General features: G+C 40.2%; 1 protein-coding gene across 1 annotated transcript in view; it reads left to right on the top strand.

The window, feature by feature from the left end:
- The window catches only part of parvaa (parvin, alpha a), a 31,855-nt gene that overhangs the window by 5,409 nt on the left and 13,946 nt on the right, over positions 1–12,500 (top strand). Inside the window, exons 2-4 of the mRNA XM_061677479.1 lie at positions 6,747–6,836; positions 7,912–7,982; positions 12,013–12,115. Coding sequence (XP_061533463.1) covers positions 6,747–6,836; positions 7,912–7,982; positions 12,013–12,115 — 264 coding nt within the window. The remainder of the gene's footprint in view (positions 1–6,746; positions 6,837–7,911; positions 7,983–12,012; positions 12,116–12,500) is intronic.

The following is a 12,500-nucleotide window of genomic DNA, read 5'->3' as shown; positions in this document are numbered from 1 at the left end:
TTTTGTTTTGCAGACATAAACAGGACATAGCAATGGTACACTGAACATCCATCCATCCATCCATTATCTGAGCTGCTTATTCTCACAAGGGCCGCGTGAGCACTGGAGCCTATCCCAGCTATCATCGGGCAGGAGCCGGGCTACACCCTGAACTGGTTGCCAGCCAATCGCAGGGCACATATAAACAAACAACCATTCACACTCACATTCACACCTACGGACAATTTAGAGGCCTCAATTAACCTACCATGCATGTTTTTGGGATGTGGGAGGAAACCGGAGTGCCCGGTGAAAACTCACGCAGGCACGGGGAGAACATGCAAACTCCACACAGGCGGGGCCGGGGATTGAACTCCGATCCTCATACACTGAACTTGATCCAGATAATAATTTTTTATGTCATTGTAAAATTTGTTTTGGATAATTCCTTGTTCAAGTCATTAATTTCCTATACTGGTTGATTTATGCCTTGTATTCTGGTGCTGCTCTCACTTCAGAGTACCATATTTAGTGTGGTGTATCAAATCTACCATATCTATAGTAAGTTTATGGAGCCTGTAACCCAGGCAGTGAAAACTGGGGCGTCACTTAACAACGGTGTGTACTAGGACTGCACGATATATTGTTTGAGCATCGTCATCGCTATGTACGTAAACACACATGCACAATATTCACATCGCAGGGTCTGCTGCGATGTTGGTGTAGTGTGATATAGAGTGAATCAACTCTAACATTAGAAAGTGACCTGCAGAGGGACCTGTTTGGACATGCTAATAAGATTAGCACCCATGTTACGGTAAAAAAGCACTATTCAATCTGCATGTTTCTCATATTTTTTAGATTGTAGGGTGAAAGCTGCAGCTGGCTACTAGTGTGGATTGAATGGGTGATAACAATGGGAAAATGAAAAGCCAGTATTTTGAGGGTAATAGCCTGTCAGCGACATATTGAAAACAAAAAAAGAACTATGAGCTATTTCATTTTTGTACTGATGAACTTAGTTCAAAACTTTTAATTACCGTATTTTCCACACCATAAGGCGAACCGGATTGTAAGGCGCAGTCTCAATTACGGGGTCTATTTCTGTACTTAAGCCATACATAAGTATTATTCGTATTATTATTAAAACAAGGTAACGGAAGCAAAACGGTGAGTTTGTTTGAACTTTATTCTACTACGCATTTAAAAATACACTCAGATTATTTTTTTCATCAATCTTTTGTCACAAATCCATCGAAGTCCTCATCTTCTGTATCTGAATTGAACAGCTGGGCAATTTCGCCATTAAACATGCCGGGTTCCCTCTCGTACTCGTCGGAGTCAGTCTCGTTGCCGGGTGGCTGTTCAGCAATGATGCCGGCTTTCGCGAAAGCTTGGACAACTCAAAGCAGATGCGTTAGCCCAGGCATTCACAATCCATTCACATATGGTGGCATAACTCGCCCGGCGCTGTCTCCCAGTCTTAGTAAATGTGTGTTCGCCGTCTCTCATCAATCGCTCCCACACCTCTCGCAACTTCACTTTGAACGCCCTGTTTACACCAATGTCCAGCGGTTGGAGTTCGCTGGAAGTTGCTGCGCCACGGTAGTCCTTGCGCGGATGGCGAGATGGTGCCTTTTCATAAAACGAAGCACCAAGATGGACCTCCTTGAAAGTGTTTGATCTTCAAGTCTTGTGCTATCGTTATTGCCTTCAGTCGAATGGTGACTGTAGAGACGCTTCTCCCGGCTGTTCTTGTGCTTGATTTTTAATTCTCTTGCAGCTGCTCTATTCCCATTTACAACCGCATAACTGATAGCCTGTACCATATTTTTCAGACTATAAATTGCAGTTTTTTTCATAGTTTGGCCGGGGCTGCGATTTATATTCCGGAGCGACTTATATGCGAAATTATGAACACATTATTATATAATTTCACACTGACAACCGCAAGAAGGCGCTCTAGGCCTGTGTATCTGTACCTGCAGCTGACAATGAGTCTGACGAAAGCGATGTAGGAGAGGAAGCGGAGCATCGTCTCCCTCCGGAGTTGGCGGATTTGTTTAGAAGTGAGACCGAGGATGAAGATTTCATTGGATTTAGTGATTTGGAGTGACACTGATGGTTTGGTAAACTTTTTAGCATGTTCTTTATGCTATAGTTATCTGAATAACTGTTAATATGTTACGTTAACATACCAGGCACGTTCTCAGTTAGTTGTTTTAGTTGTTTATCCATCATGTAACATTAGCTGAATGTGTTACGTTAGCATACCGTATACCTATTCAGCCTGTTGTTCTCTATTCTATTTTTATTTTAAATCGCCTTTCAAGAATAAATGTCTGTTCTTGGTGTTGGATTTTATCAAATACATTTCCCCCAAAAATGCAACTTATAGTCCAATGCGACTTATATATGTTTTTTCCTTCTTTATTATGCATTTTTTGGCTAGTGCGACTTTTACTCCGGAGCGACTTAAAGTCCGGAAAATACGGTAGTTTGAATTATGCCTAGTAAGCATGTCTCTTTTCTTTGATGCCATTTTTGGGGGTCCTTAGCCAAACAAATGTTGTTTAGCAGCATACCGGTAGTACAGTATACCTACCGGAGGCGTGGCGGAGGTAAGCATACGTACTGTACGTAGCTTTACGTAATGTTCTCTAAGTGGTTTATCGCTGCCAGCGTACGTAGTGTATGTATTACGTCCCTATGTCGGCGGGAAATGGTCCGACAGTCAATCAAGCATAGTGCTTACCAAACTCACACAACAACATTTTGAAACTCAGTGCACACATAAGGTGCACTGAGTTAAAAGGCGCACCGTCGATTTTTGAGAAAATTAAACGGTTCTAAGCGCGCCTTATAGTGCGGAAAATACGGTATGAAAAGAACTGAAGTAGTTCATTTTTGGAACGGTGAACTGAACTTTGAACTAGTTTGTGTAGAAAATAAACTTTCCCAACACTGATCCTGTATTATTTCATATCGCAATATATATCGCAGGTTTACAAAAAATTGCAATGTCATTTTTTTCCCAATATCGTGCTGCCCTACTGCGTACACACAAAATGGGGCCTGAAAGATACCTACGCAAGTTCCTGCACAAAGTTATGTGACCTACAAAAAAAAAACTGAAAAAGTACACACGTTCGAAAACTCTAACCCATCCGTGGCAGTCGCTGCGTTTCCTTTTATTTGTTGTGGCGCTTCCAAAGCGACCTTCCTCGCCTCGTTGATAAGGATGTCGACTTCTGTCTCAGAGAAGTTTATTTTTTCCAAATTGTTTCTGCCGTGGGCAGCACGGTGGATGACTGGTTAGCACATCTGCCTTACAGTTCTGTGAACCCAGGGTCAAATCCAGCCTTGTCTTTGTGGAGTTTGCATGTTCTCCCCGTGTCTGCGTGGGTTTTCTCCGGGTACTCTGGTTTCCTCCCACAATCTAAAAACATGCATGGTGGGAATTGAAGCCTCTAGATTGTCCATAGGTGTGACTGTCAGTGCGAATGGTTGTTTGTTTACATGTGTCCTGCGATTGGCTGGCGACCAGTTCAGGGTGTATCCCACCTCTCGCCCAAACATAGCTGAGATAGGATCCAGCACGCCCGCGACCCTAGTGACATAAATTGGATGGATGTTTCTGACATTGCAATAAATTTACCCTTCACAATACAGTAGCTAGTCTAATTCATGTTCATGAGCTGATTTTGTTTGTTTGAGTTTGTTGTGGGATCAACCTGCATACTTTCCTAAGTGGAACTGTGACTTGTCAAGGAAAATTCCTTACAGGTGTGCGTATTGCAATAATTCCCAACAGGTGTGCCTAATATGTGTATTGATTCCAAATTTGTATTTGGTGTGTGGCGTGCGCAGGGGAGCGGAGGAGGGTGGCTGGCTTCGTCCTACCAGTACTCAGCGACCGCTATTCCCAACTGGAATAAACAAAGGACATGTTCAACCAATTATTTTATTTTACATGTTCACATGTTGAATTTTTTTTGCAATAAAAGACTGAACAGTGCTTTTCCGGTTTCGTCTCTCAGCCATGTTGCTGTCTTACGCCACCACACTGAAAACATCCCCTTAGTTTTATCATCGGTTGTACATGACTACGACTAAAATGTGGTAAACTGATGTAATTTCCCCTCGAAAAGAATAAAATTAGGCGGCACGGTTGCCAACTGGTTAGAGCGTCAGCCTCACAGTTCTGAGGACCGCGGTTCAATCCCCGGCCCCGACTGTGTGGAGTTTGCATGTTCTCCCCTTGCCTGCGTGGGTTTTCTCCGGGCACTCTGGTTTCCTCCCACATCCCAAAAACATGCATAAATTGGAGACTCTAAATTGCCCGTAGGTGTGACTGTGAGTGCGAATGGTTGTCTGTTTGTATGTGCCCTGCGATTGGCTGGCAACCAGTTCAGGGTGTACCCCGCCTCCTGCCCGATGACAGCTGGGATAGGCTCCAGCACGCCCGCGACCCTAGTGAGGAGAAGCGGCTCAGAAAATAGATGGATGAAGAATAAAATTACATTAAGTAAATTCTGGAGTCGCAGGAACACTGCCTATGCAGTTTTTTTAAACGCATCAAGGCAAATTCCAACAGTTGTGCCTGCGTGCGTACGCACGATTTGATAGGAATTTGGTCGTACGCCATATCCAGCTTTTGTGTGCATGTGCACTTTTAGTAACAATCCAATGCACTTTTTGATAAATGAGCCCCCAAGTCTCTAGTACACTGACTGTTGTTGAATATACAAGACAAATGTATTGTTGGATCTGATACCTTAAAGACCCTTTCCAGAAAATTTTAATATCATGGAAAAGTTTATTTCCTTAATTCCATTCAAAAAGTTCAACTTTAATAGATTATAGATTCAGGGCCCACAATTTCAAGTATTTATTTGTTTATCTTTACATAATTTGGGCTCCCAGCTCATAAAACCCACAAAATCAGGAATTAAAAATATTCAAATACTGTGAAAGAAATCCCCAATTACAGTGCTTCTCAGTTTTTGTAGAAAAAAAAGATTAATCATTAAATCAATCAGAATATGGTACTTTCAAAACAATATGTTCGTCTTCAATACTTGGTTGGGAATCTCTTTGCTTTAATCACTGCCTCGATGCGCCATGGCATTGAGGCAAACAGCCTGTGGCATTGCCTGGGAGTTATGGAAGCCCATATTTTCTTGATGCTGGCTGTCAATTGTTCTTTGTTTTTGGGTCTGGTGCCCCTCATTTTCCTCTTGATAATACCCCACAGATTCTCAATGGGGTTTAGAGCCGGCGAGTTGGCTGACCAGTCAAGCACTGTTATAGCAATGGGCATCAAACCAGGTTTTGGTGCTTCTGGCGGTATGTGCAGGGGGCAGGTCCTGCTGGAAGATGAAATCTGCATCTCCATACAGATCCTCAGCAGAAGTAATCATGAAGTCCTCTAAAATATTCTGGCATACCTTGGATTTAAGAAAGCAGAGTTTACCAACACCTGCACTGGACATTGCACCCCCAATCATGACTGACTGTGCATATTTCACACTGGACCTCAAGCAGCTTGTGTTCTGTTCTTCACCTGTCTTCCTCCAAACCCTTGGACCTCGATTCCCGAATGAAAGGCACACTTTACTTCCATCAAAAAAGAGGACCTCGGACCACTGGCTGACCGCTGGCAGTCCATTCCTTCTTCTCCTTGGTCCAGTTGAGACCCTTCCTACGTTGGCTCAGGCTCAGAAGTGGCTTGACCCGAGGAACCCGACAGTTGTAGCCCATCTCCCGGATGCGTCTGAATGTGGTGGTTTTTGAAGCGGTGAGTCCCGCCTCATTCCACTTTTTCTGGATCTCTGCTAGATTCTTGAATCTTCTCTGATAATCCACTGAAGCCCACAGTCATCTCTTTTGCTGGTGCATCTTCTCCTGCCACATTTTGTCCTTCCACTAGACTTTCCATTGATATGCTTGGACATGGCACTCTGTGAACAGCCAGCCTCCTTAGCTATGAACTTTTGTGGTTTACCCATCATCAATGATGGTCTTCTGGACAGTTATCAAGTCTGCAGTCTTTCCCATATTGAAGCCAACTGAGACAATTGAACCAAACTGAAGCAATTTAATGACACCTGGGGAAACATGTGCAGGTGCTTTAAGTTTAGTAGATGATTAGTGTATGACACTCAGTTTATAAAATGTATGGCCTCCAAAATTTGGACTGATTTCTTCACAGTATTGTAATTTTTTTAATTCCTGATTTTGTGGGTTTTATGAGCTGGAAGCCAAAATGATTTAAAAATAAACAAATAAATACTTGAAATTGTTTAAATTGTGGGCCCTGAATCTATAATCTATGAAAGTTTAACTTTTTTGAATGGAATTATGGAAATGAATAAACTTTTCCATGATATTCTAATTGTTTGGAAAGGGTCTGTATTTTTTGTTTGTAATAATGCACATTCAGTCATAATTTAAATTGGGGTCACATTAGCTGAGCCTGCACAATTTAAGCTTGGGCGCACGGGGGTTGTTGGTCCCAGATTGTGGATGAAAAAAATAGGGAAATCTGGACGGTCCGTATCCTGAGCCCTGCTCTTCAGGTGGCCACTTGCTTGCATGCTGCAGATCTGTGTGTGTGGGTTGTGAAAAGCAAACCTTGTGTGTAAATAATGATTGCATTATTTGTGATATCCTTTCTTACTTATCCAATGACATCAGTCAGTTTATCATTGACATCACAATTGTGTTTTATTTAATGCTTCATAATTTATTTCTCATCACTCCAGTGTCTGAGCTTCAGGAAGAGGGGATAAATGCCATCAACCTTCCTCTCAGCCCATCCCACTATGAGCTCGACCCTGAGGACACCATGCTAGGTATTCACTTCACATTCCCTCAATTACACATGAACATCTTAAGTTTAGTAATACAAGAGGAAAGTATTCAAAAGTTGTAGACTGTTCCAGAAATCTATTATCAAGATAGTTTCTTTCATTTTGTGTTACACTGGTTTGAGAAGAGAAGAAGATTGCATAAAATGTTTGAATCAGAACGCTTCTCTAAAGCTTTAAATTAATTCCGATACCCAGAAGAATTTCCAAAGGTTAACTTTAGTTTGGTTTTGCCCTGCAAAATTATCATACTTGCCCCCTATATGAGGTTTATCACCATTTCCAAGAGGTAAGAAATAGTAAGTTTACATGCACTTTACTTTTGTTGTCTCTATGCACAAATTAGTTATTTTGCTTTTTTTTTTGTTTTGTTTTTTGCATTGCCTTTTTTTGGATGTTTTATTGCTCAAAAATATGAGGTGACATACCACATACTGTATGTTCACATGGACATGAAAATAAAATATTAAAAATGTTCATGTATTTCTACTTCTTACTGAACCGATATCAAAATAATTAAATTAATATAGAATCGAATCGCAACCTAAATAATCAAAATGGTATCGTGAGGTTCTTAACAATACCCATCCCTAATGAACAGGCAGTAATCATCTGTCTCATGCAGTTGGACCCCAACCACAGGCATTTTGCTTTGCCTCATGGCAAAGTGATAATGCAGTACTGTATCAGAGAGAGTGGGAGAGGGACACGCTTGACTTTCTTATCCTCACACAAAAACTAAATATTATATGAGATTATAATTAACATAGAATACCTTTTAAGGGTGCAAAGGCATAGATTTTTATTTTTTTTTACATTTACCATATCTTTTTTATTTTTTTTATTTTTTTATTTGTTTTTAATTACATTTTTTGCTAATGTGGATGTCACACTTCTCATGTAACTGACACAGCTATTAGCATACCAGCTGCACAACACACACAAGCCAGATCAGGGTTTGCTGGCGACTCTGGAATAAACAATACCACTCAGTGGAAATGTACCTTTGAACTCATAGCATTCCAGTTGGACCACAACTGACATCATGTTAATCTTGTAGAGGAGAATGAGGTGCGTACCATGGTGGATCCAAACTCCAAGAATGACCGCAAACTGCAAGAACTTATGAAGGTCAGTGGTGCAAGGAACAAGCATTAAAGACATCTTACCTGAGTCTATTTACACCATACAGCAAACATTCTACACATGCTGGTAGAAGCTGGAGACCTGTGAAAATGAAACCTGAGTTACTAAAAGTGTTGGGAATAGTGTTGTATCGGTCGCGAACGATTTGTTCAAACATACAATTTTTTGTGAACGTACTGAACTGAATAACTTAATTACGTGATTCATTCCTCTGTGTGCTCCGCTCTGAGCGATTCAGCTGGTAGCAGGAAACAGAAGTGCTACAGCGTTCTGACATGTACTGTAATTTCTTGTGTATAATGCGCATTTTCCCCCAAAAGTCAATAGTGCACATTATACATTGGTATAGGTGAAAATAAAAAAAAACGTTCACATTTTATAAATGTATGCCGCCACCTAGAGGTTATGAAAAAGGTGTAGCCTACACTTTCATTCCAATATGACAGGGGTAGGTATGACTGCATATACAGTTGTGCTCATAAGTTTACATACCCTGGCAGAATTTGTGAAGTATATATATTTTTTAAAATATGACTGAACAACAACCATCATTAATTTCTTTACGGTTATGTTTTGTTTTATGGTAATGCTTTTCTGAAATGCTTGACAGTTTAATTTGAATCCCATTAAAATACAATTAAATGTGTTTTACCTGGCCCTTCATGTTTTCTTTTAAGAATTGTACCCATCTTACAAATTCTGCCTGGGTAATCAAATATATGAGCACAACTATATGTATGGCCATAAAAGTATGGCTGTGAATTTCAAAATAAGAGCAAGTAAATACAAAAAAAAAGAATTTTGTGTTCAAATAAAGTGCTTAACTTCAGAATAATTTGAAAAAAACTAACAAAATACAAATACTCGATGTTTTGATCACACGGGTAGAAGCAAAATTATACATTGTAAAAATACATTATACATAGGTTGAAGGTTTTTCCAGAATTCTGAGGTCAACTTTGGTGGTGCGTATTATACATGGGTGCACAAGAAATGTATATGAGAAATTACGGTACCTGGAGTCACTCTCTTTAAAAACCAAAGACGAAGTCCGAAACCTTGGTGTTCTGATAGATTCCGACCTGACTTTCAACAGTCATATCAAATCAATTACTAAAACTGCCTTCTACCATCTGAAGAACATATCCAGAGGGAAAGCTTGCATGTGTCAAGCAGACCAGGAGAAGCTCATCCATGCTTTTATCTCAAGTAGACTTGGCTATTGTAATGGTCTTCTAACTGGACTCCCTAAAAAGAGCATTAAACAGCTGCACCTCATTCAGAATGCTGCAGCTCGGGTTTTGACCAGAACGAAGAGGTCAGAGCATATTACTCCAATTCTCAAGTTTTTTCACTGGCTTCCAGTCAGCTTTAGAATAGATTTTAAAGTTCTGCTACTGGTCTATAAATCATGAAACGGTTTAGGTCCTGAATATATGAATGAAATGCTAATGCGATATAAACGCAGTAGGTCTCTGAGATCGACAGACTCAGGTCAAATAGTGGAGCACAGAGTCCAAAGCAAACATGGTGAAGCAGTATTTAGCTATTATGCTGCACACAAATGGAATAAGTTGCCAACAGAAGTGACGTCAGCCCCAAGTGTGCATGTTTTTACGTACTGAAAGTGCTGCCATGTGATTCGCCAAGGAACGAGAACTGCAGTGTTCTGTCACAACGCGGGACTGTACTAGTGTAGTGAAAATACTAAACTTATTGAGTGATTTGCAATAAGCCAGTACGACTCAGTGAATTGCTGCCATGAGTGATTCACAATTCGCCAAGCAGTGAACTACCATAAATGATTGTAACCGTTCGTCCTCACAGGGATAGCTTTCACTGACTACAATATTGAGTAAAGTGCATGAAAACAAGCACAGATTTATAAAGAGTTAAAATAAATGTGAATTTATAATGTATATTTTTATACATACATACTATCCCTTCTGTGTCTAATGCAATTATTACAGCTGCAAGGTTTTTGTTATATATATATATATATATATATATATATATATAGACGTATATATACACACATGTGTGTGTGTATATATATATATATATATATATATATATATATATATATATATATATATATATATATATATATATATATATATATATATATATATATATATATATATATATACACACACACACACACACACACACACACACACATATATCCATCCATCCATCCATTTTCTGAGCCGCTTCTCCTCACTAGGGTCGCGGGCGTGCTGGAGCCTATCCCAGCTATCATCGGGCAAGAGGCGGGGTACACCCTGAACTGGTTGCGAGCCAATCGCAGGTCACATAGAAACAAACAACCATTCGCACTCACATTCACACATACGGGCAATTTAGAGTCTCCAATTCATGCATGTTTTTGGGATGTGGGAGGAAGTGCCCGGAGAAAACCCACGCAGGCACGGGGAGAACATGCAAACTCCACACAGGCGGGGCCGGTGATTGAACTCCTTGTTCCTGCTGGGCGTAGCTTGGCCTCTTAGGGGCAGTGTGGTGCACGCATGGACATACACATTTACTGTATATTAACTCTTTCGATGCCAGCCATCTTCAGTAAAGACAACCACTTGAGTGCCAGCCAATTTAGAGCATTTTGACTAATCTTTGGGTGGGGAACGGAGAAAACAAGCTTTTTATGGAAAGATGTAGTTTTGCACAACAGGGACTGACACTAATATTATTTGTTACGGTGACACCTAAAACATCAGAACAGTGCTTTACTTCTATAAAACACCACCAACAACAATCAAAAAGTGCTTTTGTTGGCAAAATAATAAATTTTTTTAAAGTTTGCATGTTCTCCACGTCCCTGCGTGGGTTTTCTCCAGGTACTCTGGTTTCTTCCACATCCCAAAAACATGAATGGTATGTTAATTGGAGACTCTAAATTGCCCGCACGTGTCAATGTGTGAATGAATGGTTGGTTGTTTATATGTGCCCTGCGATTGACTGGCGACCAGTTCAGCTGGGATAGGCTCCAGCACGCCCGCAACCCTAGTGAGCATAAGCGGTATGGAAAATAAATGAATGTGTGTAAATATTTGTATGTTTAGTTTTACAGTAAACTCCAACTGGGGTGTCAATAAACAGCTTAAAGCACTCTCAGAGAGGGCAGAATAAAATACAGTTGGTCACTCGCTTGCTGTAAGCAACACAGGTGCATTCAGGGTGGTTTCACAACACAGGAATTTGCATACACACACTGTGCCGTTCAGCATATTACTAATTTTTCTTCAAATATAATGTTTTTATGATCGTGAGAACCCAAAATCAAAATTAAAAAAAAAAAAAGTTTATTAATTGCCCAGCCCCATTGTGCGTTAATCTGTATAATCGAAGATGCCATCTACACAGGCAAAATCTAAAGAAAGGAAACCTAAAGACTTTAGAACAACATTAAGAAATTAATAAAAACATCAACAACAACTTGAAAAAATTAATAAAAAGATCAAATGTAGTGGTGGCACAGGCAAGACTGGTCACCACATCCGCCTCACAGTTCTGTGGTACCGGGTTCAAATCCACCCTATGTGGAGTTTGCGTGCCCCATGCCTGTGTGTTTTTTCTCCGGGTACTCCCGTTTCCTCCCGCATTCCAAAAACGTGCATGGTAGGTTAATAATTGAAGACTTTAAATTGCCCGTAGGTGTGAATCTGAGGATGAATGGTTGTTTGTCTATATGTGTCCAGCAATTGGCTCGCGACCAGTAGATGTACCCCGCCTCTCACCCGAAGTCAGCTAAGATCGACGGTAGCACACCCGCGACCTTAGTGAGAATAAGTGGTTTAGAGAATGGATAAATTGAAAAGCTTGTAATTCCTGTTTTTTTTTCAAGCGCAAGAAAAAACTTTCATTGCTAAATAATGCAGTTTATAAAAACACAACCTAGTTACAATTGCTCATATTTAGTTTTTTTAGCAGGCAGCAACATCATTACATTATTGCAGTACAGTACTGCAATTAATTTTCCTATGTGGTCACATAGGTGTTGATCGACTGGATTAATGATGTTCTTGTTGGGGAGCGAATCATTGTGAAGGATCTTGCTGAAGATCTCTATGATGGACAGGTCCTTCAGAAACTATTTGGTGAGTTAATCGAGTCACTCATTATTATGTTACCTTTTCTCAGAAAGCTGTTGATTGTTGGTCCTCAAGAAGAGATATTGTCATATACAGTATTGCCTCGTTTTATCGCAGGGGTTAGGGTCTGGACCACTCAAGCAATAGGTGAAATCTGCAAAGATACGACCACATATTTGTTTATGATTTATACATATTTTAAAACTGTATGAACCTCCCCAGACTCTTATTAATCTTCCCCACACTCCTATTAACCTCTACCCTACTCTTATAAACACTTTATGTACTCTTAAACACCTTTTAAACCTTTAAAAATACAGTAATGCACAGTAGTACTGTATATGTACATTTTATTCCTTTTAATGTGTTTGAATGTTTTGGCTAGCAAGTG

Source organism: Phycodurus eques, chromosome 5 (genome assembly GCF_024500275.1).
Source record: "Phycodurus eques isolate BA_2022a chromosome 5, UOR_Pequ_1.1, whole genome shotgun sequence".
In the NCBI taxonomy this organism is placed as follows: Eukaryota; Metazoa; Chordata; class Actinopteri; order Syngnathiformes; family Syngnathidae; genus Phycodurus; species Phycodurus eques.
This window is presented reverse-complemented; position numbering and strand designations above follow the sequence as displayed.